Source organism: Aythya fuligula, chromosome 22 (assembly GCF_009819795.1).
Source record: "Aythya fuligula isolate bAytFul2 chromosome 22, bAytFul2.pri, whole genome shotgun sequence".
NCBI classification, from domain to species: domain Eukaryota; kingdom Metazoa; phylum Chordata; class Aves; order Anseriformes; family Anatidae; genus Aythya; species Aythya fuligula.
In genome coordinates, this window is record NC_045580.1 from 3,604,342 (window position 1) to 3,628,331 (window position 23,990).

Sequence of the window (23,990 nt, forward strand, 5' to 3'; positions counted from 1 at the left end):
CTTAAGCAGCATGGATGTTTATTTAGCAGTGAAGAAACAGTCATGGGGACCCCTTGTAGGTGTTTAAACACCACAGATGCCAACACGGAATCCATGTGAAGGTTTTGTTATTCATTACGTGTTACTTGGTGCTTTGAAGCTGGATGAATGCCAGAAATAAAATAGGCTATAGGGGAAGAAACCCACAGAAATAAAAGCAGCAAAGGCAGAGCTCCCAAGGCTTTCAGTGCAGTAGAAACGGCTTGTTTCCATTTGGGTTAGTTTACCAAAATCTAATCCTTAGCTCAGATAAGATCCTAAAACTCAATGGCTATATAAAAGGGAAGAGAACTCAGGATCAACTGGAGCAATTATACAGTATAAGCTAGTGAGAAGTCATCCTGCAAAGTGTTAGCACGGGTATGCTTTTTAATGGGTCAGAAATAGCTCCAGCAGGGTATCAAGAACAACATGTAAACGTTTATTTTTGCTTATTTTAATAAGTGAATGTTGCTTTCCTGAAGTCTTGCACTCTGTTTCCTACTGTGCCACAGTGTCTCCTCTTTGAAAAAGACATTGAAGTATGCTTAATAATGAGACTTCTAGTCTTCCTAGTCACGTTTCCTCTTAGTTCTGTGTCGAGAAAAGTGAAAACTTCAGCCTGTTTCTCTGTAGCTTAAGCAAAAGTGCATTAGCTAAGTTCTGCATTCAGGCCTTGTACTTACACATCATAAACTGGGTAATGTTCCTTGGAGACAATGAACATGATGGTAACATTAGCATTAATGCATGTGGTAGGATTTAAGATGCCAGTAAATATGATTTTTGATGTGGAAGTTGAAGGTTTCAGGCTTTGTTCCATGGGAGATCTGGATTCTTTCTGGCTAGAGTTACCTGTAAAAGCACAGGTTTGGATCATTACCGATCATTTGCTGCCTACAGAACTGCTGCAGAATACAGCATTTCCTTTTTATATATTCATTTTTATGACTAAGCTTTATAGATGCAAGTCTGGCTTCCAGAGTAAGGCATACTGTCAAGACAGCACGTAAAAATGCAACTGGCATTTTCCTGACATGGGCTAATTTTGCACCACGTTTTCTTGTCTTTTTGCAATGGCTCTGCTGAAGCATGTCTAGTGAAGAAGCAGCACTTCTTGTAAAATCTGCAGCCTTTGTAAGGTATCTGTCTTCTTGTCTTTTGTCAGATTTGGCTTGGCTATGGATTTGAGGATATCTCTGGAGACACGGAGGAACTCAAGTCCTGCTCTCCAAGAGGAATGCAAGTGACTTCCTACTAAGGAAGTCATCTGAATTGCCCAAAGCTATGGAGACGGTGGCGTAAATTAGGATTGAGGAATGGAGCAGAAGCATGGATCAGGATCTGAGGAGAGCTCCACCCTGCCAGTTGCTCCTGGGCTCTGTCCTCTCTGCAGCCCTGTGGATGTGGTGGAAGGTAGGGGGCTGTGTGCCAGGTGCTATGCATTCAGTTGCCACACAGCTGTTCCTCCTTGCCCCTGGGGGAGAGACGGGGGCCAGGAGGAAGCAGCCTGTTGGCAGCTGTGAGTGCAGTGGCTCTGACTCGCAGTGCAGAGAAGTCAGAGCTTTTCCTTTCGCTTCCCTGTGCTTAGTGTGAACAGTTTCTCTGGGAATTTAAGGATGGTAAGGTCTGTTGAACTGTTGCTATTTCCTATTTAGTTCAGTACTGGAGATGGTTGATTTGAGGAAGCAATTAAATCTTGGAGAATCTGTATTTAAATATATGCTCTGCAGCTTTCTGAGACCTTACCTGGAGCTGTTGCTGAGGAAGGCCAGTTTCTCTGTAGCGATGAAGCCTTGTTTAGCATGATGAAGTTGTGAAATAGGTGTGGGTCAGGATTATACGCTCCTAAAAATCCTTTCCCTGAAGCAGTATAAAAAGTATTGGTCACTTCTGTTTTTCAACAAGTTGGACTTCTATTTTTCTTTTAGTTTATAGAGTATCAGCTCACCAACCCCCCAAATAAAGTCTACAGAACCTAAAACTAAACTGCATGCTTTTCAGTTCATTTTTCTTATTCTAGGGCAGTGCTTAAAAACACTTGGGCCTTATCCAAAGGCTTTAGGGTTTGTTTGGTGTTGCAAGACCTGTTCCTTAAGCAGCAACTGGTTTAACTTGGCTGAAGTCAATGAAACTGTACAAAGGTACCATGGGCAAATGATTGCATCCTATTGCTACTACTAAATTTTCATGTGGTTGTATAAATAGTGTTTATGGCTTTAGTTCTAGAATGCTAAAAAAAAAAAAAAAAAAAAAAAGTTTACCTACTTCTAGTTCTACTTGGTAAATTCACATTAAAATCTGAAGCCCAAATGAAAATCCCTTCAGATAAAGGATGTGAGAAGGGAGTCCCTTAACACACGAAGATATTGTTCATGTCTGTTTAGAAAATGGGAGTGGGAGGGAGTCTGAGTATCTGTACATTCCCAAAATATTGGAAATGTATAGAACTCGGATCAATGTTCTGGGACTGAGTGGGGTGAATTGTGCACAGAAGAGTGACTTAATATTACTTTATGCTATCACAGTGTATCAAGATTTTTTGTTTGCATTATAAATAATATGGAAATTGCAGGTATTTATAAAAAACATGCAATACCAAGCTATAACTCTACGCCAGCTAACGCTATAGCTCTTGTTAGCCTTTCCCTTACCACTTGTTTTGACGATGTATGCTGGATGGGAATATTTGCTTTGTTCTGAAGTGCAGACATCTTTTAAAGGGAAATATGGTCCTAGTAGAACCGTTCCTAATTCTTCCAAGACAACGGCAACCTAAAAGAAAAAGGACTTGGAAAACATGGGATTTTTTCACACGGTTGCAATGTAAGGCCAGGTAGAAAAAAAAATGCTCTGCATATAATAGACTAGTGTCTGGGGTGGGGGGTTGTTTGTTGCTTTCTATAATTTTCAAAGGAAACAAACAAACAAACATGAGGCTTCTCTTTTGTTGAAAAATTGCTGAATTGCTGAAAAATGAAAATATAAATATAGCAAAAAATAGTAGATGGTGAAAATAACTGCAGCTTTTACCTTGCTCCCATTTCTGTAAGTGATAATGAGCTGAGGATTTTTCTTGGTACAAGCGACCCGCAGAGTCTCTCTTTGTTGTCTCCTACACTGCGAATTGCACACACTCTCCAGATCCTCAGCTTGACAGATGCAGAGGCCAAGAACCTTGTCATAGCCTTGATAATCCCTGGGGACAGCACAAACCTGCAGGAGGAAAAAGGGAATGAAATAGCAGCTTAGAAGATAAATTAGAATACCTTAGAAGCCAGGTATTCCTTGAGTGAAGGTGGAAATCTGGCTTCTTGTCTGGCTTCCTTTTTCAGTTTGAAGAAGCAGCAAAACCTCCTGTGAAAACACTAACACACTTGGTTCTGCTGTCTGTGCTCAGTGAAGAAAGAGCTAGGGAGTTTGCTGCAGGGCAGTTTCTGCGTGTACCTTGGATTTAACTAGTGGAAAAAAGCTCTACCTTTTCTGAGCAATAATGAGCCCATTCTTTCTTGGTTAAACACTGTCCTTCCTGATTTCGAGAGGCTGCATCCCGACAGATATCATATGTTCGTTTGACGCAGTGTCTTCCACCGTCGGAGGAGCTCTGATAACCTGGAGGGCATGTGCAGTGAGCATCACGGGCCTGGAAGAAAAACCAGATATTTATTTAGCAACCTGCAGCCTCATGCAGATGCTGTTCTGTACCTTGCTGCATTAGGCATTGCGCCTTATTTCACTGAGGTCAGATTAAACTTTCTTGTCTGTGCACATTCCCTTTACTTCCCACAAAGGAGAAGGATCAGTGTAGCTCTAAAACTCAGAACGTGCGTAAATCTGGTGTGGTGTTTCCACACCAGTGGCTCAGTGTAATTGGAAATGAGACGTAGAACTGCAAGCTGCCAATGCCAAAGAGACACTGATTAGGGCAGTGCACATGAGGTAAGACAGGTGAAGATCAATGTCTGAAGTAATGGGATATGTGTTAGGACTGAACTGTTCTTGCAGGACTGCTTCTGTACCTGAAACACCTGCCCTTTCCCAAGGCAGACGCAAGTCTCTTGCCCTTCTGCAGGCTGAGCTGCCTCGGAGCCGCATGGAAGACATGCTTTTTGGCCAGGCATGGGATTAAAGAAATCCACAGGGCACGTCAAGCAGCTGGGTGATGTCCCTGCTCCTTCGGGATGGAAAGTACCTGGGGGACATGGGACTGGTGTGATGCTTCCTTCAGGGCAGAAAAAGCCTGTAGAGCAACAAAACCAAAACAAGCTGTCAATTTTTCTTATATAATGTGGCTATGTTGTGTAGATTAGAAAGAGTTGGTGTCTCTACAGTTTATATAAAGGATGGCTTATTCATGTCATAACACCAAAATCAGTTAAAGGAATTCTGCCTCATTTAAAAGTACTGCCAGTGTCAATATTGATTTATTTTGCAGTACAAAAAGGAAGTCTTTGGATATGTGAATCTCATATAATAACACTAAATGCTCTATACTTGTTGTTTAAGCCTACTTAACTTTTACAATACAAATTTCTGCAAGTCTCATCGATTATCTAAGGGTTCCTGCATCATTCAGTAAAATTAATGTCTGACTACAGTTTTTTGTTGAGCAGCATAGGATGGAAAAGCATCCTAAAGCAGCTAATAATCTTGGGTATATTATCTCCAAGTACCTGCTGGACAGACCGTCAGGTTCTGTTCTCTTCTGTTGCAGGGAATTCCACTTTGACAGTCCTCATGATCTGGAAGTTGTCGCTCCCCGTTGTCCCAAGCCAAACTTGAGAAAATGGTGAAAATGAAGAGGAAGAAAGCCATCCCATCCGCCTACTGTGCTGAATGTCATGAAGTGCCAAATGTGGGTACCAGAAAGGCATAGAGAGAGCTTTCTTTTCAGCCACTGAATATTTAATGGTGAGTGAAAGTTAAAACATGCTAATGTGTTGGTGTAAAATATTCATGGCAGCTGCTTAAGCCTATTGTGTTCCCCTGTGGTCATATAACAGAAGCTCTACTCTGTCCAATCTAAAGAATTTACATATGAAATACAAATGTTGCAGCACAGATAAATGCTTATCCAGGATCATAGACAATTTGCTGCTGTACTTCGTAATCTGAGCTGTTCAGGGTCCCTATAACAGCCGTGATGTTACAAATTCTATGAATCCTCATTTACCATAAGGAATCCTCAGTAAGTGTGGGATGTGCTGTGTTTGTTTTGGGGATAGGCTGAATAATTTATGAGTGTAAAACAAAACCCCTGGTAAGCCATCGGTGTTTTCCAGTGTTTGTTATAGAAAATGTCATTATTTATGGTTATTTTGTCCCCTCTGTTTTCCAACATCTGTGGCAGACTCTAGAACACAGTTTGGGGACCTGGTTTAGCACACCCTCTGCTTTCCCATTTTTCGTGGGGTGGGGTGTCAAAGGCTGCAGCACTGCTGAGTGGCTCTGGAGCAGTGGCAGGTGAGCAGGAGGCGTGTGTGCTGGTACAGAGCTCTGTGCCCCGTGGCAGGGGATAACAGGGTGCTTGCTGCCACCAGGGAGCTGCACAGCACCGATATGGGTCCCTGTACTCGGCAGGTGCCTGGGCACCAGCAGGCAAGGAGCTAAAATCAAGGGGGTTCCTTCTCCATGGAGATCTCATATGTCTAGCAGAGACCTCTGTTTTCTTGTGAAATAACTATGCAAAAGCATTTCTGGATGGTATCTCGCGTTGCTCTCCTCTGCTTGTACCTTTTGTGGTGGTATTTAATGCCCACGTGTTTGTGAAGGTTGTTTCCCACAACTACTAGTTCAAAGAGGCTCACCTTTTTAGGGACACAGTAAAAGAGTGGTTTCCAGATACATTTTTGAAAGGCAATCATTGTACTATCGGATAGGCAGCCTGGAAAAAATGAGGGTGGGGAGGAGTGCATTCAGGTAGAGGAGATTTCTTCTTTTTTTTTTTTTTTTTTTTTCCAAAGTTAGGAATGGATCTTAATTGGCAACATGCAGCTTGCCAGTTGTTGGTGGTGCTGCTGTGCCAATCTGATTTTACAATGAAAGGATTAGTTGGTATTCACGTTTTATACACAGTAATGGCTGAAGTCCCCAACCAAACATTGCGCTTTATAGGAGGATGCGCAATAGAATATCTATTAAATATTTTGGTTTTTAACATAAGACTTAATTAGATCTGAACTGCCTGCATTTTAAATTACAGACCAAAGTGTTTCCTCTCAGTGGCTGCCTAATGCTGGAAATGCCTAAACTCACCTCCTTGTTTGAGTTTGCATTCCCCAAGCACAGAGATCTGTCTCTGAGCATGCCTGGAATTGTCCCCATTGGAGAAATCCTGTGCATAGGTCCTGCCTGAAACAGACTGGAATGCAGGAACTAGCTTTGCTTCTGCCGATTCTGTCCCCTGCAGGGCTTTGCCTTGGTGCTTAGTCTCAGAGCACACCTAGTGAGTTCTGGGAATTGCCAAATTAAACACAGCTATTTCTCCTCCTCCTCCTTTTTTCCTTAACCCCAGATAGAGCCAGAGCCATCTCCCAGCCAACATCTGCAGAGCTGGCACGTTCACACAGAAATATGCTTTCAGTTCCTTTCTTTTCCAGAGGTTTCAGTCCACATCTCTTACCTTGCTGTCAGTATCTCTGAGCAGAGGAAGGAGAGGAAAAGGGGGAGCAGAGAGGAACAACCTGATCACACTGCTCTGTTCAGCTGGAGCTGTACAGCTGCTAATTCTAGAGAAAGCGATGAGTGGTTAAACATTCAGCTCCTTCTTTTCAACAGTACTTCTATTTTCCAACCAGCTGCTACATAGCTCTGTGTTCCTCTGCAAGTTCTGGTGCAGAAATACTTTCCAGGGAAGGTTAGTTTGGATGGGCTTTGCAGTCCTGGATCAGACAGAGCTCTGCCCCGGGCATGCAGCATGCACAGTGGTGTGGAAATGACACCAGGGACTCCCTGAGATGTCAGGATGCATAGACAACACAAGAAGTTAGCAGCTTTCCTTCATACAGGAAGCATTTTATCTAACTGCTGTTTGCTGTACAAACTGGTGTGTGGTGGTGATGGGTCTTGAACAAGGAAATGGCTCGCCATAGCGTTTTCTCTGTTGAGTCTTAGGGTGGTAATAGGTGCTGCTATCAGCTACGCCACTTCCCTTTTCCACAGAACTGATACATGATGTTGCTCTCTATGTCAAGCTGTCATTTTCCTGGCGGGGACTTGAATTTAACATCCTCATAAAATGCTTCGTGACTGTAATCGAGAGCAATAGCTAGTACCTGAGTCATTGCAAGGCTTGTCTGACTTGGTGACAAAGGCAGGTAACTTTTTAGTTGTTGTCTATCTTAAGTTTTCAGTTCAGCAAAAGGACACACACACCAACAACAACAAAAAAAAAAAAAAAAAAAAAGAGGGAGAGGCTAAGTACAATCCCCTTTTTCCCATTGAATTCTTAAAGAAGATAAAAAGAGGGCAGGCTTATTGGATGAATAAGACTAAAAGCCTGTTATTGAAGACAGAAGTGAGAGATTTCACACCTCAAATACTGCCTGAGGGAGGGCAAAGTGTTCTTCTCTGGTATGGGACTCACCATACCTGATGAACAAGCAGGTGCTTTGCTTTTCTTTTTCTTTTTTTTTTTTTTCATCTTCACCTCATGTAAGTATTTTGGTTAGGAGTGCTGTTTTCTTCCCTTCATTGAACATAATCACTGGTGTTTCCAGCGCACACCACGCTAGATTTGTGCTACAAACTTCACGTTATCCTTAGCAATTTTCTTTCTGGTCATTGGGATTTGAGAAGTCATTGTTATTTTGATGACATGACATCTGAACAAGCAGGTACCAATGTGTTTATAATACTATAGTAAGCCAGTCAAGCAATTTTTTTTTTTTCCTGTTAAATTGAATAAAGGCTTCTAAATAAAGGGAAGGTTATGTTAACACGGACACAGGTGGTGTGTATTCTTTGGAAAATATTTGACCAACCTGGTCCATAGTTGTACCATGTTATTATATTTCAGCATAAACTTTATTCTCCGGATAATGCTTACTGTGTAGCCTTTGACTCTGCTAAAGAAGGCCACTTGCTTTTAGGTAATACTTGCTTTACAATTGTAGGGCTTTTCTTAAGAGAAGCTCATGCGAAAGCTGACATGGTTTTAAAGCCTTCCAGTGAAAGGCTGGGCTTTCACAAATTTACCTTGGGACAAAGCCAAGGCAATTTTGATGGTTCTTAGTCACATTACCAATGAGTGACTCTTGAGGATCACTATTTTCAGAACCGCAATGTACCTTGAACTGCACCATTTAGCAAAGACCGAGGACATGGTGACAAAAGTGGGATATTTCTTGTGCTCCCCTTCAGTTTCACAGGTGGCTGAACTGCGAGGGGAGGCTGAAGGTAATTTTCTGCCCAACCCGAGGGCTTACAACTGGGTCCTGCCAACATCCTCCCTGACTGGAGCAGTAGGTCACGGGTCGGATCGTAGTCACATATTACACTCATAAATTTATTAGGGCAACACAACGTGTATTTATTTTCCCAGGCTTGTGTGTGTGGTGGTTTTTGGTTTTTGTTTTGTCTACAAGGTACCTAACCCATGCAGAAGAGAAAGGAGTCTTCTTCCACACAGAATACAAACACGGTCGTGTAACCTGGAGCTTCCCAGGGTTATTTGTCATCATGGTCATAAAAACAAACAACACCCATTAAATTGCAGTGGTGAAAGTGACCAAATGTGAAAGATTCTCATTTATTTTCCTTCCTGTTTCCATGGCTTAAGATTCATTTCTCTTCATTTTGCAGCACTTACTGCTGTTCTAATTCATTCTTCTGTGGGAATCAAATGAATGTAAGGCTTCTGGCACTTGGGACTTGATCGCTGTGCTAGAAAACAGAACACCTGAAGACTGCTTGTTCTGAGATAATGCTGAAAAGCTCGCTGTACCACAACTGAAATTCAAGTTAATGAGGTTTATTGGTGAAAGAGAGACCAGATTTTTCAGATTCTGGGGACAATGCAGAGAAATTGCGGGTTTCGTTTTACTTCTTAGTTGTATTTTTTTTGGTAACAGCAGTGTTTTATATCTAGATGGATTCAAAGGACATAATTTGGATGACATATATGAACATCTTTGCAGCTGAGCTCTAATTCTGGATGAGGAGGCAATGTATGGAATACAGCAGTCCATAGCTTTTGTTTCCTCAGGAAAGCTTTATTTCATCCGTAAGAGAATGTAGCTGAGGCTTTAGTAATAAATAGATGAGTATATTGTAGGAAATAGGCTACTATGAACACAAAGTAAAATTCCACTACCAAAATGACCTCCCTAACATACATAAATATCATCACAATGGACTTTAGCAATGTACGTGTTTCACCTTAGCAAATAGGCTTTGGCTGCGAACTCGAAGAACTGCTGGGTTCTGCAGAAGCTTATCTTGTATTATATCAGAAAAGAGATTGCCTTTGTGTGTGAGTAATAATTCCAGTGAAATGGAAAGGTCGTGTTAACTAGGACTCAAAACATGCACACCTTGGAACCTTTACAAAATGAAATAAGAAACTAAAACCATTTTAAATCCTAGCAGAATTTCAGTTCCCTGGTATTTCTTAGAGCCTTTCTAGCTGGCAGAGACTTCTTAATTGAGATGTGATTTCACAACAGCCTGAGCAGAACTGTGAATACACCTCTTAAGTTCTGTTCTCTAAAAAAGCTTTGTGGAAGTGGCAGAGTGAGATGCAAAGAAGTCCCGCGAGATCAGTGAAAGCTGAAGTTGTAAGGGGACTGTGTTTTGTGGACTGTAAAATGCCTTGTTAAGTCTCATTGCTTGTGAGGCTGGAATTTTATTTTTGGGAGCCTTGGTGTGGACCTTTAAAAGCAGGTTGTTCTGTGTTTCCATGCTGCTGGTGACCAGTTCTTTGTGAATAGTTTTCTAGAAGCAATTGTGAAGGATTAAGAAGCAGCAAATGGATCTGTAGGGTTTTATTTAAAATGAAGCAAACCCAAACCAATTTTACTGTTTGTAATCTGTCACTGTGTTTTTGTATTAATTCATGCTGTGTGTTTACCTTTAGATCTGGAGTGAGTATTTATTCTGGCTTACACAGTAACCCTCAGGTAATGGTATTGTGATTTCTGCATGTACTTATTACACCACACAGAATTCAATATTTGTCTTTGGCGATCTTGTTTTGTTCCAAAAAATGAGATTACTTGTAAACTTATTGGGCCAGTGATGATGTATAGAGATGACAAATGGAGATAATTAAGAGCTGGGACCTCCCTAGACAGGCTTCTCATGGGTATAGAGAGCAGTGAAGTATGGCCAAGTGCGGAGCACAGCAGTGCCTGGGGCCTTTCTGATAACTGGTTAACATCTTAGGTTTTTACTCCCAACAAATGATGTTTTATCCACTGATTACTAATCTCTTGCTGCTATACCAAGTGAACCCTGAAACTGCATCACTGAAATAAAGGCAAAGTGGCTTCAAAGCAGATGACAAGTAAAAAATTGTAGCCTGGATAGCAGGAATAATCATTGTGTCTTGAGCATGGCAGGGAGCTCAGCAGGAATCTCCTTCCCCTCATCATCTTTCTTCAGGAAAAACCTTTCCTGATAATCTGAATCTCAACTACTTCCTCCTCCTGGAAATTGTGTGGGATGAAGGATGGGGGAAAAAGGACAGGACACTGATGGTGCAGTGCTTGAGGGCACAGATGCTCTGGGGCTGGGTCCATGTACAGGCATGGATGCCCAAACCTCCAACCCGCTTAGGTTGTCTGGGGACAGGAGGGACTTCTTGCTGATCCTTCAAGCTGTGGGATGCTGAGCTGCACAGCATGCTCCTCCTTGGGAGAAGGGAAGCTTCTGGGTGACCGGGCTGATGAAGGGTGCAGCAGCACCAAGCTGCAGCTCCTGGGGTGTGTGTGGCTGGGGCTGTGTGGGTCACGGCGATTACTGCAGCTTGGGAGCTCTGTCTGGGATGAGTGGGAGCCCGTGTCCTGACCTTTTTCCTTTTCCTGCCTCTCCCCACTGTGATTCCTCTTCACAGCAACTGAGACACGCAATTTTCAGTCGCTGGGGCTCCCTTTTCTGCATCTATTTCATTTGTCCTGTTCAGCGCCGCTGCAGAAACTTGTCTTGTTTTGAATTGAATCATTTGGTTTCCAAGTTTCTCCAGCCACAAACAAAGCAGGAAAAATAAAACTTGATGGGTGAGACTGCTCTAAAAGAATCTGAATCAGCCAAGAGCTCAGCCTCTCCCTCTTGCTTGGCTCAGAAACTTGGCTCCTCCAGCTCTGCTTGCAATTCAGCCTAGTTTTCATCACGTGGAGGGAGAGATGTGGAGTTGTGGGAAATGGGATGCAGGGTGGTGTAGAGGAAGTGTCAGTGTTTTTTGACTAGCAGCTGTTGATCCGTATTCTCACAGAGTTGTGGGAGGGCTTTCTTCAGAGTCTTCCACCCCACCACCCCCAACTTTTTTTTTTTTTAATTTGTCTTGAAGCTTAAATTCTTGCTGTGAGTGTAGCTGGGATTTTATTTTCTAATGCAATTGTCTTTGTGTGTGTTATTTGCAATCACGGCATTGTTCTGTATCTGACATTACCTATTTTAACAGGCAATAGTCTGTGCTTCTCAGTTACGTTTTCAGGCTCTGGGAGATAATAGCTTGCTTTTGCAATATCTAGCACCCTTAGGGATCATTTGAAGCAGTGGTTATGGTTAAGCATGGTTTCAAGGCCACGTTTGGGAGGATAAAAACAGAACAGGAGATGGATTTTCTGCTATGGTCCATCTTGGTGTAACACCACGCTAGGGCAAGTAGGTCGGAAAGCAGCCAGATTCCTCCAGATTGGGATTCCCTTATGTCAAAAAGAATTTGTTCATGTCCCATTTGGTGTAACTAGTGGGAAAGGAGGATAGTTGAGCATTCATGTCATCACTAGCTACTGAAAGCAGCTCCCAGAAGAGCCATTTGCCTAACGCACCTTCCAGAGTTAATGGTCTGTAACACGCTCTCTTGCTGACTGCAGAATTCAGTGCTGCTGAAAATCTGGGCCAGGTTCTCTGCTGCGCTCCCCTTTTTGTGTTGTTTCTGCTAGTTCAACGTGCATTATACCTAAAAGAGCTTCCATCTGTCTGCAGTGCAATTTCACGTTCACAAAATATCTTCCCTAATCTTTTCATCTTTTGCAAATGCTTTCTGCCACCTCTGCAATTTATTTTGTGTATGTTTCATAGACATATACAAGCTGCTTGGTAGCAAAGCTTGTACTTTCTTTTTTCACAGCATTTTATAGTGGTCTGTAAGTACGTGTGTGGCTGATAACTTATGAAAACTGCTGGAACTTGATCTGTGTGCACCAAGGCTTTTGTTTTCAGGACTTGCTTCACTTAGGACTGTGGCAGCAGCACCCAAGCACCTGCGATGGTGTTGTTTCCTGTGAGACCTGAAGATGTTGGTTTTGTAGGAGAAAGGAGTAATATGCAGCCAGAGCCCTGCTGAGGTAACACCTAGGATATAGTTCCTGTTCCCTTGCCTCAGGATGTTGTAACAATGCAGTTGTTCATCTTTGCTGTAACTTGCAACTTGTCTTTGAGGTAACTTCAGCTTTTAGGGCTCTGGCTCAGATACCTCTTTTTCACTCAGGCCTGTATGGATATTCTTAGAGATAGAAGCCTGGGGAGTCGATGTGAATTACTGTAGGATTCTGTACATCCTATGTTGATGTCTGACAGGCCATGGTTGCTCTGTCACTCACTTCTAAGTGCAGGGAGTGTGGCCTTGCAATTAGCACTGGTGGTGAGTATGTGCAGTGCACATCAGAGAGCCCTGTCAGTAACACAGAGCTTCTCTCCTTGCCAGGACCTTCAAGCCATTGCAAATCTACTGCAGATCTCTTGAATTTCTTCTTTCTGGATCAGGAACATCCCTGAGAACTGCTGTAAGTACTGGCTCTGATCTACTTTATTACTTATTTTTATCTTTCTGTGCTGAATTGCTGCTAATTCAGCGGCAAAGCTCCTACACTGCACTTAAAAATAATTAGGTGTGACGGTGCTCATGTAACTTCAAAGGAGCAGGGAACCTAAACAACCACACCAGCCGGTGAGTGACACTCAGTTTGTAATGCTGGATGAGAAGGGAGGTGAAGAAGCGAAGCAGCTCCTCTAAGTATGGCCTGTGCTGTAGTTCAAAGGCATGACCACAGCTTGTGGGAGCACACGGGAGCTGCCTGGGAATGAATTAGCTGGAGGACTCACACTGCAAAAACCAGGCTGGTCACCGTAACTGGTATTGGGTGTCAGCAGCTCGGGGCTCTGTCCCAGGCGTGCCACGGGCTGGCTGCACACCTCCAACCTTGTGTGGCTGCTCTTGGAAGGGGCCCAGGGCTGGGGAGTTTGGGGCTGGGCTGACAGTGTCAATGCAGCCCTGCGAGGGATGGGTTCTGCCCTGGGCTGCTCCCCCCGTACCCTGCTGCAGGTGCAGGATGGCAGCTCCTGTCCTTCTCCTTCTGGCCTGGTAGCACCCTTGGTGGGTAAAGCACAGGATGGGTCTTCTGGTCAAGAGGTTGCTTTTTGGGCTTCAGTGACCTGAAATCTTGTAGGCACAAGAACTGATCATGGAAAACAGTTTCTGGTGCTAACGAGGATTTCATGGGGCTATGACCAGAACAGGAGGCTGGTGTTCATGCGTGCCTTTTCCAAACCTCATGTTAAAGACAGCTGTGGGTGAAACCTTTGAGTATTCTGAGTATTGTAAAATGTTTTGCTAAGACCTTGTTACTGCTGCTAACAGCTTTCAGCTGGGACTGTCTAAAGAGATTTGTGGGCAGCCTTGCAGGGTGTGGGGGCTGAAGGAAGTGATGCTAACAGTTCAGTGAGTGCTATCCTTTCCTTTGGGACAGTCTTGAGTTGGTAATGGGCCCTACCACAATTACAATATCCGTTAGCAGGTACTGGGCTAGAAAGCATTAGCCCCACAATTTTCACTCGATTGTAATTATTTTTCCTCTTTAGTCCAGCTATTGAGACCAATTGTCTGTAAAGAGCTGGTGTACCACTTGCAGTAGCAGTTGCATGAGGAGTAGGGAAAATGCAGTACTTGCAGAGCCCCTGTCTGAATGCTAACAGCTCTCTCTCTTCGCAAAGGGAAAAAAATCTGAAAAATCTTGCTGTAGAAGTGCAAATTATTTTTATGCAAATGGATGAGAAGCTATGGGCTTTTCAGCAAACTCTTATATTGATCATCTCCTTAGGTCCTTTTTTTTTTTTTCTGATTTGAGATCAGTTGTAGACAAAAATTCTAGTGCTGAAAACTTTTGGGAATTGCTTTTCAAGTTCATTGAAACAATAGTATTCTAGTTCCTAGCTAGAGGTAGTGGGTTGATTAATATGGCTCGAAGAGAAGGGGTTTTTTAATTATTTTTTATTATTATTACAATTGTACTCTTAAATAAAAACCCCCAGCAATAACTAGTAAAAACCCACTCTTATGCTTGTCATTTTTTATGAAGTCTTCCTGATTTGCTCTTCCTATGATAGTCACTTCTGCTGTGAGTGTAGCATGACAATAACAATTCATAAAAACAAGTAAGATACATACTGCTTGAAATCATGTATTTATTGGCATGAAGGAACAATGAAACAACGTAAAGGGTACCTACTAATGGTAATGCAATTAAGATATAACTCGTAGAATATACTTCACAGGCTAGTTCAGCTTTAGGTATGTTGAATAAATGATACAGACTAATAGGTTAAAGTTCCTGTCCTCCTTTCACCTGAATGGAGTCCTTGTGAATAAATGAACTTGATTAATGCTGTGTTCGTACACAGTAGTTTTCTACACTCTTTAAAGATATCCCGCAAATCAATTCATTTTTTCTCTTAAAATGCTTATTGATGTACTTCCCTACTTGTTCACTGTACCGCTTCTTTCTTGGTTTTGTCTGTGATACAGAATTTCTTAGTTTTCACTGAACACAGGAAGTCTTTAGTTTCAATGGGTGTTGGATCTGATCCTTAAGTCTCACGAATGGAGTCTGAGTAACTCAGAAGATCCTCATTAATTCTCTTCAGATGAATAAAAAGAGCTGTGAGCTCAGATGTGAGTTAAAATGCAAACATGAATGAGTGGTAATAGGGAGGACAGAAAAAAAAATAAGAGGAAAATCTTTGTACTTAAACATAAAACCCAAAAGGGGAAAGGAAAGACTTTATATGATTAAAACATGTAGAACGCCTATTGAAGGAGGTGGATGAATGTTCCAGTGTTTTACAACTCATTACGTGAATAACAACACACAAATTTTACAATATACATAAGAATTTTGATGTACCATGTCTCATTCACACTAGAGAAAATAAATGCAGAGTAATGCAATACAGAAGAACACTGTTTAGCTGCTCAGGGCATGAGAAACAGGATATGACCCAAGTCCCAATGGAGTTAACTTAAACACTGTCATTTTTCAGTAAAACTTGGTTGATGCTGTGCAACATAGCTCTTGGAGCTTAACACTTAAGGATATCCAACAGGAGAAAAGAAACCTTTTTACAACAAGGAGACTCAAAGGGATCATTAAAGATAAATTCCCCAAGCATGCTGAGTACTTAATACTGGATCCTGCAATGCTTACATGTGAAAAACCTCCCAGTTTAATGGGAGGGACGTGTGTGAGCTAATTGCTGGATCAATCATTTTGTAGATTATGTCAATGTAGATTGCTCCATATGTAGCAAACAAGGAAGTTTCATAGAAACCAGCTAATTCACAATCAGAAGTTCAAATTATGTGAAGTCTGGGAAGAGATTTCTCTTTAACAGTTAATACCTAATTTCTAGGAATCCTGTTGAATACTTGGGTATCTGGCAGTAGGAAATAATTCAGGCTACTGTTAGCCTTCCAACTTGCACAGTTGCTCAGTACAACAAAGGATTCTTTGAGGTGTTTTTATCATTTGAATTTTATGAAGATATTTTCCTCTGTTAGATCACCAAGAATGAACTGATTCAAAATGTTTTATGTCCCAGACTTCACCTCCGTTCCATTACTAGTGGCAAATTCTGATTGCATAAATAAAGAGCTTGACTTTTGTTGAAAAAACATGCTCAGTATCAGTGTGGGGGTGTTCTTTTTTCTTTTTTTTTTTTGGAGGGGGAGGGATTTTTTTTCCAATGGGACTGCCTTGAAATGTGACAACTCCAGCCTTGAACAAATTGAGAGCCGGACTACTGAAAGCATTAAATACAGCCCATCAGATTCTGATTTCCCGTAGCTCATGTCTAAAATGATGTTGCCTGAGGTTTTCAGCACATCTGAACAGTAAGTTCAGAGACTGTATGTTGATACGCTCAGGACTAGGCTTTGAAGGGCTACAATTTATTTTTTTTCAAATTAGGCAGCAGTGTAAACACCCTTGTCAGAGCTTCAGAACGTAGAACACCTACAGCTCAAAGAGACTTCCAAAAAGAAGTGCAAGCGCTCAGTTTCATGAGAAAATTAAGACCTATTGATTGACTGGAGCATCTAACACTGAATGCCTAACACTGTTAAAACATGGCTTAAGGATCTTCCCTGTTTAGTATTTACTCTTTAATTCTGGGTACTGAGGAGATATTTTCAACAGTTAGTTCAAGCTATATTACATCTGAAGACTTTTACTGTCTGTTCTTGGTCTATTCTTCAGCAACAGCTGCAGCACGTGGACCGTGAGATACAGATAACGAGCCTTATCAGCATTTCCCTGGAAGGCAATAAGCCAACACATACTCAGTTCAGTCAACATGTTAAGTCTTCTTTAATGCCAAATACTCAGTGCCCTATTTTCTATTTGGTTTTGGGTAAGGAGCTTTGCAAGCAAAAGAGATTCTGTGCAGAGCTCTGGACTTGATTCAAAGCCTATTATAAATCACTGGGCATCTTTTCCATCAGTTCATGTGAATCTGATGAATTATGGCTATATAGCAATGCAGGAAATACACCAGAGCTAGCTAGTACATGACAGCTGTTGTGCTCACAACAAAGCTTCTGACTAGGTAAAATTATTTCCCAACCACAAAATACCTTTAAGAATGATGTCAATGAAGTCCAAAGATGAAATGGAAAGAAGTTCAGAAAAGTTGTCTGGCGATGAGGGACAAGGCATTCTTGGAACCTCCAGCAAACTGTTACTCTGTGCGGATGAAGAAACCAGAACAGTAAATTCCCAGCAGAAGTCACGCGTGCTTTGTGATAAGAACATGTTCTGATTTTGCTGTGCGAAACCTAGATTCTGCTCCTTACCCAAAGATGGGAGGGGGTGGCATGTTTATCAGTCGGTTCAGTCAGCGATGAGCTGGCTTGAAATTATTTTAATTGCTTCTATTGTGTTTTATCTCCTACAGATCATAACTGGTAAGAAGCTAGGTTCCTAAATGACCTGAAACATGACTGTATGTTTATATTCCTATCTAAAAATCTTGTGATATCAGTTTCCGTACACGTGCACAAGTGAGAGCTCTTATCTGATAGAGAAATAGAAAAAGACGCAAGAAAAAGTGAAAGGGCTGTTGTCAGTGTTAAGCACTGAATATTTGTTTAATCTTGGACAAATCTTTGAGGTTAATCTCTGCATTATTTCAGCAGAGCAGAACTGCACCCTAGAATCTTAGTCCTCTGTTACGCACTCGAGCTTCTGCTTTTCATTGTTGGTGCCTTGATTCCTGTACCAAAAATTTAGCAAATTTTGCTGATACCCATAGGAGAACCCATCTATTTTTTGGCTCTGTCCATGCAGGCTTTGGCTGGTGTTGGTGTGGAATGGGTGTGCAAAGGGATGGAGGAAATGATAAAATTCAGCTCTTCGTCTTTTAAGAAGCTGCTGAAAGTAGCAACATAGTGCAGGATTTGGGATGGTGGCATTCCCTTAGTGGGACTGGAGGAATTCCCTTGGTGTTGCTACCGAGACGTCTCCATCTGAAATGTTGGCAATGAATTTGTTGTTGCTGGGAGGAATCACAGCGGGGGCAGATGTGAGCAGTGTGACGGCAGCCTCCCCATGCAACTGGAGTTATTGCAAATGTAACAGCCCCTTGAACGAATGTGGTAAGAGTTCCTACAGTGCTTTTTTCCTGAAGAAGGGACGCTCTACCCTACGTCAGCATGGGCGAGGCTTGGGAGCATTATCTACTGCCATTTCCAAAGCAGTATGGCTTATATTGCTCTTGGTAATGTCTGTTTGGTTTCTTATGTATAAATGCCAGAGTCTGCATAAAAGTCACTATATAAAGTCTTACCTCTTGAAGAAGATGCTCTCTTTTGGGTTTATAGGTCTGGAGCAAACACATTAGCTCAGTATTCTCCTCAATTTTCAAATAGGGAGTGGTAATCTGACATGAATTTAGTACCTGCAAATGACAGTGAAACCTGTGATTGCAAACAAATAGGAACGCATAAAGTCACAACAAACAGCCTGTTGCTGGTTCTCACCTGCATCTCCAGTTTTCCTCCCATTTGCAATAAGCAGTTAATTCCCTCGAGAATTTGATCTTTGCGTAGTCTGAGAAACCTTCCCGTGTCGGTATTGATGTCAGTTTTCTGCGATTCCAGAGCTAAGACGGTATGGGCAAGAGCAGCACAGTGCAGCGGGGTTAAACCTGAACGGAACAGCACGGGCAGGTCAGGCAAATCCAGCACTTGAACACCCCACTGGAGTAAACCATCCCGCACTAGGCTATTTGTAAAGGATGCCCTATCAAGACTGATTGGTTCACCTCCTAGAACTTGTAGTTTGAACACAAAATTGATCATCCTTTGGCTGAGATAAAATCTGTACTTTGAAACTTCTGGCGTCTACGCTAAGCATCCATGCAGCTAAGCTTTTCCTCTTACCATAGTGGTCAGTCAGGTTCACTTCTACCCGCATGCCATTGTCTTTGCAGTTCTTCAAAACCTGAAATCAAGAAGATTTTGAGATGATAAATTCTGATTTTGGCACTGCCAAAATACCCCCATTAAAGCTATCTCACTTTAACCACATCAGACCAAAGCTAATTTTCATGTACATAAAATCCTCCTGTATTTTACAATGAAATGCATTTGATTTCTTTAATCTATCCCTGCACTTAGGGTTGCACAACATAAGTGACCAGTTTACCTCTAAAACTCTCAAGTAGCCATTCTCTGCGCACAGGTGGAGTGGAGTTTTCCCCAGACCATCCTGCTCATTGACGTTAGCTCCCAGGGATATAAGGTCACTGACCATCAGGTGTTGGTTCTTTTCTGCAGCAAGATGTAACGCAGTCTGAGAAGAGAAGAATGAGAGAAACTCATTGAAAGTGAAAACCATTTTCACTTTCCACAATACTTGGAGAATGAGGTTTGGAGTTGGGATTTGGGGTTCAGTTCCCAGCTGTGTTAATATTTGCTCGGGCGGATCACTTCCTCCCTCTTTTGTTTCTACACAAGCATCGTAAACACTCCTCGCCTAACAGGATGTTTGGTGTTTATCAGGGTTTGAAAGACATTTATGTGTGATGGAAAGTGTCCCCATTCTTTGCAGGATAGCACCCTACCCGTTTCTCTGCATCCTTCTCATCAATTTTATTTAGGGCTGCAAATCTCCGTGCAAGCGCGTAAGTCAGGGCTCTTCTTCCTTGTGCAACAGCCTTGTGCAGCAGCCTGGAATAAAACACCACTTTAAATAAGTAGGAGATAAAGGAATGGCTAAATTACTCAAAAGTAACAGTAGGAGTGTAATTTAAAATGCGAAATGTTGAAGGTCATAAAGGCCAAAAGCTTGAGGTATTTAAGCATTTATTTAGTTTCTATATGAATGAGGGAGGTGCTGGTTTTGCAGCTTTGTTTGAATCTATCTGCCAGGATTTCTCGGTCCTTAGTTCTTGCTGTTGTCCCATTTCTCTCCTCTCCAAGAGCTACTCCATGCTTCTTTTTTGTTACCAACCTCCGTTTTTTTTTACCTGCATCCTTTAGTACATGGAAGAGGAGTAAAAGACACGTAAAAACCCAGAGAAGGGAAACCTTTCTCCTGCACTTAAAGAAGTATTTCTAAAAGGTAATTCCCAGTCCTATGCAGGAGAGTTCCATTTCTTCTGTGCATTCAGTCTCACTGAACTACTCAAAACAGTACATTTCTCCTGAACTTCGTACAGAAAAGACTTGTGTTCTTGTAAATGTGGGCACATCTTCCTTTCCTCCTGGAGGAAACACTGATGCAGCTGATGTAGGCATTTATATTATTATTATTATTATTATTATTACTTTTTTTTTTGTCCTGTAGCAAGGTACCCTTGATGACATCTCTATAATTCTGCAACTCACTGCAGTTCTTGTTCTTTTCTGTGGGGTCTGTGAATACTTTGGGGCCAGAATTGTCCACGTGAACAGGAAAGAATCTCTTTTCCAGCAAGCCTAGGACAGTTTATAAATTAAGTTACATGCTCTGTCAGTCTGATTTGATAGTAGTATCTTCCAACTAGCTGAACTTCATGGAACAAAATAAGAGATATGAAGCAAGTAGTCGTTTATAAAAAATAAATAAAGACGCCATGCTGGGCAAAATGAGATCAATAAAACCTTTGCTTTCAATTAATTTCTAACAAAACAGCCACTCCCAGTTCTTTGGAAGTCTGTGCTCTACACTGGCAGCATATGTATATTTAGGTGTAATCCTCCCACCCAGTTTTATTGCCAACTAATAAAAAAAGTAATTTTCCTGAGAGTGTATGCAGCTTGGAAAAAGATCTCTTGCAAATCTTTTTCTGTGGCAATTATTTGTTTTGCTTGGTTTAATTTTCTTTGAATACCTGTAATTTTTAACTCACTTTTGAGTATTGTTCCGACTGATTTTTTCCTGATGTCAGTTGTAGTGTAGCAATCCTACTGCAAAAATGAAATCTTTCTATTTTTACTAATTTAACTCGGATTCTGGTTTTCATAACTTAATTTTGATTCTGTCTACAACTGTGGATCCTGAAACACATCTGAGCCTCCCATGGAGCAAGGAAGCCTTTGCTGCAGGTATGCCCTCAGCTAGCGGCTGAAATTACAGCAAAGCCTCAGGACAAGCGAGGCCCCAGGAAATAGAAAGCAATGTATTTCTATAGGAAAAAGTGGAGACCTGTTGCCATTTTCATCAGGTGCAAGCAGTTTGTCGGCTGGGATGTTTCGCAGCAAACTTTCCTCCCTGTGTAGCTGGAACTGGAAGAAAGAGATGGCAGAGAGATCCTGCTGTGTGAAGGAAGTCGAGGCCAACCTCACGTGTCCCCCAGCATCTGGAGAGCCCGCGTTAGCTTCCAGAAATGCCTCCAGGTAGTGTCCTGATGGGTCAAAGCAGGGAGATGTGTTCTGTGCAGGGTGTCTCCAGAAATCCTTCTGGGTACTGGCACGGGCGTCCTGCACCCACCAGCCGCTCTCTTTCTCACTTGTCCTTGGGAAGGTTCCTTGAGAGCTGGGCTCTTGCACATTTTTCTGACCGTCGTGTGAAGAAGTCTGTACCTCTTCCTGAATGGCTGAGCCGTGCTCTTTAAAACAGCACTGGGATTGCAACTTGGTGAAGCCGTGGCGCCTCTCCTGCAGGCCACCAGCTGCCTGCTTGCTTCCCCTGCTTTCCCACCGAGAGGCTTGCGGGTCCGTGGAGAAGCCCTGCCCGAAGCCATCTGGCACCGAGCACAGAGACTCCTTCTGCAGTTGGCTTTTGTTCAAGTCTTCCTGCAGCACCTCCACCAGGATGTCGAGGTCCTCTAAGCCTTTTAGCGTTTGCCCAATGCTCTGCTTGCTCTGAAACAGCAACAAAAACGGGGAGGGCGGAAGATGGGGGAGGGAAATCAGACATGAAATGTCCTGTTCTCACTCAGTGATAGAACATGAAATACGCCTGGGGAGGCTGGCAGCACGGCGATGAAGGTGTTATGCATACCTGTCTAAGCTGTTTCTCTGTATAAGGGTGAACTCTTCTCTTTTCTGCTGGAAAGAAAGGAAGAGAAAATCTATTTTGAGTTATGGGGGGAGTACGCAGAAGGTATTTTCATCAGGAATTTTGTCGCAGATAACCTTTAACATACAGGGTTTTGGCACACAGCTGTCCTGCTCCTGTAATGTAAGGGGAGCGAGGAGCTGGCACGGAAAACTGATCCTGGGAGAGAAGTGGCTCAGTTCTTTGGGTACGTAATGGGGATGTCCCCATTAGAGAAGGAGGCTGTTACCAAGAGAGGAAGGAGCTTCCTAACCTGCTTTTCCTGAGGATCCTTTGGTTGCCATCTTCGCTAATGAGGCTTCCTGAGGACATAGAAAAAAAAAACAGCTATTAAATAAAACTCGATTTGAGATTCTTGCAGGTAAGAGAAAGTGAAACAGAGGCAAAGAGCATAACAGAAACTTTGTAAATTGTCCTGCACCATGCACTTTGCACAGCAGGCTGTAAGCAAATCAATTTTCATGAGTGGGTAACCCATGGCAGCCGTACAAAGATAGCGGCGTAGCCTTTAGAGCAGACCAGGTGGCTGGGAGCCTACCAGCTTCGTGGGCTGGTTTTGCAGGTTGTTCGCAGGTCTGGGTTGCGAGAGCAAAATCGCTGCTGATTTCAGGCTGTCTTTGGATTACAGTATCCAGAGACAAGGATCTCTTGATGTCACTAAGGAGCGGTGTTCCTAGCACAGGCTCTTTGTAAAATTTGGTATATTCTCCTCCTTCATTAAGAGCTTAATGCACTTGGTGGGTGGAAGAAGCAGCAGCTGTAGCTGTCACCTCTCCAGAACTTCACAGGGTGGGAGTGGGACGTGTGTACAGGATGCTACAGCTCTGAGCCACCTTCCTAAACCCCAGGAGCGTCCTTACCTTGCTCTGAGCTGGCTCCAGGCCTTTGGAAAGCCGGATTTTTTTCAGTAGCTCCCGTACTGGCATCTTCACCCTCACGCCCATGTAACGCTTCTGAGGGGGGTTGGAGCTGAGTGCAGGCTCTGGAAAAGTCATAACACGATGCTTAAAGTAACATAATTCTGAGCTGCTTGGAATAGTGGGAGGGTGAGGTCACCCTGGGAGACAGCCTGTGATTCGGATGCTCATCATCAGTTGTGGGAAACTTCCACCTCACCCTGTGTGTCCCTTAGCTCGGGCCTTTTATTAAAACACTTCCTGCTGCACAAATACCCCAGTGCATTGCTTCTCAGGCTACAACCGCCTGTGTGGCCTCACAAAGGGAATTCTTTTCTGGAGCAACCAAACAAAAACAAACCCCAAAGCTGGCTGCGGGATCTTCAGTCCCAGGGCACAGGCAGAGAGCTGAGTTAACCTGCACGTTACCACATGAAGGCCACGGTCAGGCTTCAGTGAGCAGGGGTGGTTTCAGCTTTTAGAGAGGCTGTCCCACGTGTGAGCGTGGCACTGGCAGTGGGAACAGGACAACAAGGAGCAGCGCAGCCACGCAGAAGGAAATTCAGATGGGTGGTTGGGAAAAAGAAGGAAAGGAATCGGGTGTTTCTGTTCTGGCACTTTCAGTGGTGCAGAAATAAAGGTGCTATCTTGAGACTTGGCCTTGGGCAGCTCCTGTTGTTGCCCATCAGCTCAGGGCTGCCAGACTGGCTGAGAGCACATTGCTCTGCTTTTAGGCACATCCAGGTCAGTGCTCCTCTCAGCCATGTCTTACTTCTGTTGCAGTGAACCTCTGTCCTGTGCTTTCTTATATTGACAGGAGTGAAAAATGAGAGTTGTTTCAGAGCTGAGGTAGTGATGCCATGCCCACAGTCTTTCTGCAGCGGTTCTCGGTGTATTTAGAGGTCAGTACGGTGCGATTCAAAGGGAAGCAAGGATTTTTGGTAGGGGAATGCAATGGTTATTTGAGAATATATATAATTGTCCAAACAAGCTTGTCTTCGTCAAAACAAGCTGCTCTGTAATTGTTTGTGTTAGGTCTTCTTGCGTCTCAGACTTGAATCCCCAGACTTGAAAGACTTGCCCAGATTAGGAGCTT

General features: G+C 42.9%; 2 protein-coding genes across 3 annotated transcripts in view; one reads left to right on the forward strand and one right to left on the reverse strand.

Annotated features, from left to right (window-relative positions):
- Positions 1 to 590: 590 nt before the first annotated feature.
- On the reverse strand, positions 591 to 3,733 carry LOC116497794. Its single transcript, XM_032201728.1, has 7 exons — positions 3,724 to 3,733; positions 3,497 to 3,630; positions 3,052 to 3,234; positions 2,673 to 2,793; positions 1,768 to 1,881; positions 705 to 873; positions 591 to 612 (listed from the first exon to the last, which is right to left on the reverse strand). The coding sequence occupies exons 1-7, from the start codon at positions 3,731 to 3,733 to the stop codon at positions 591 to 593; spliced, it is 753 nt and encodes a 250-aa protein (XP_032057619.1).
- POU2AF1 (POU class 2 homeobox associating factor 1) overlaps positions 1,205 to 23,990 on the forward strand; it is a 70,720-nt gene continuing 47,934 nt past the window's right edge. For both annotated transcript variants that reach the window (XM_032202047.1, XM_032202049.1), the window contains exons 1-2: positions 1,205 to 1,434; positions 4,733 to 4,929. The gene's annotated coding sequence lies outside the window, so the exon portion shown is untranslated. The remainder of the gene's footprint in view (positions 1,435 to 4,732; positions 4,930 to 23,990) is intronic.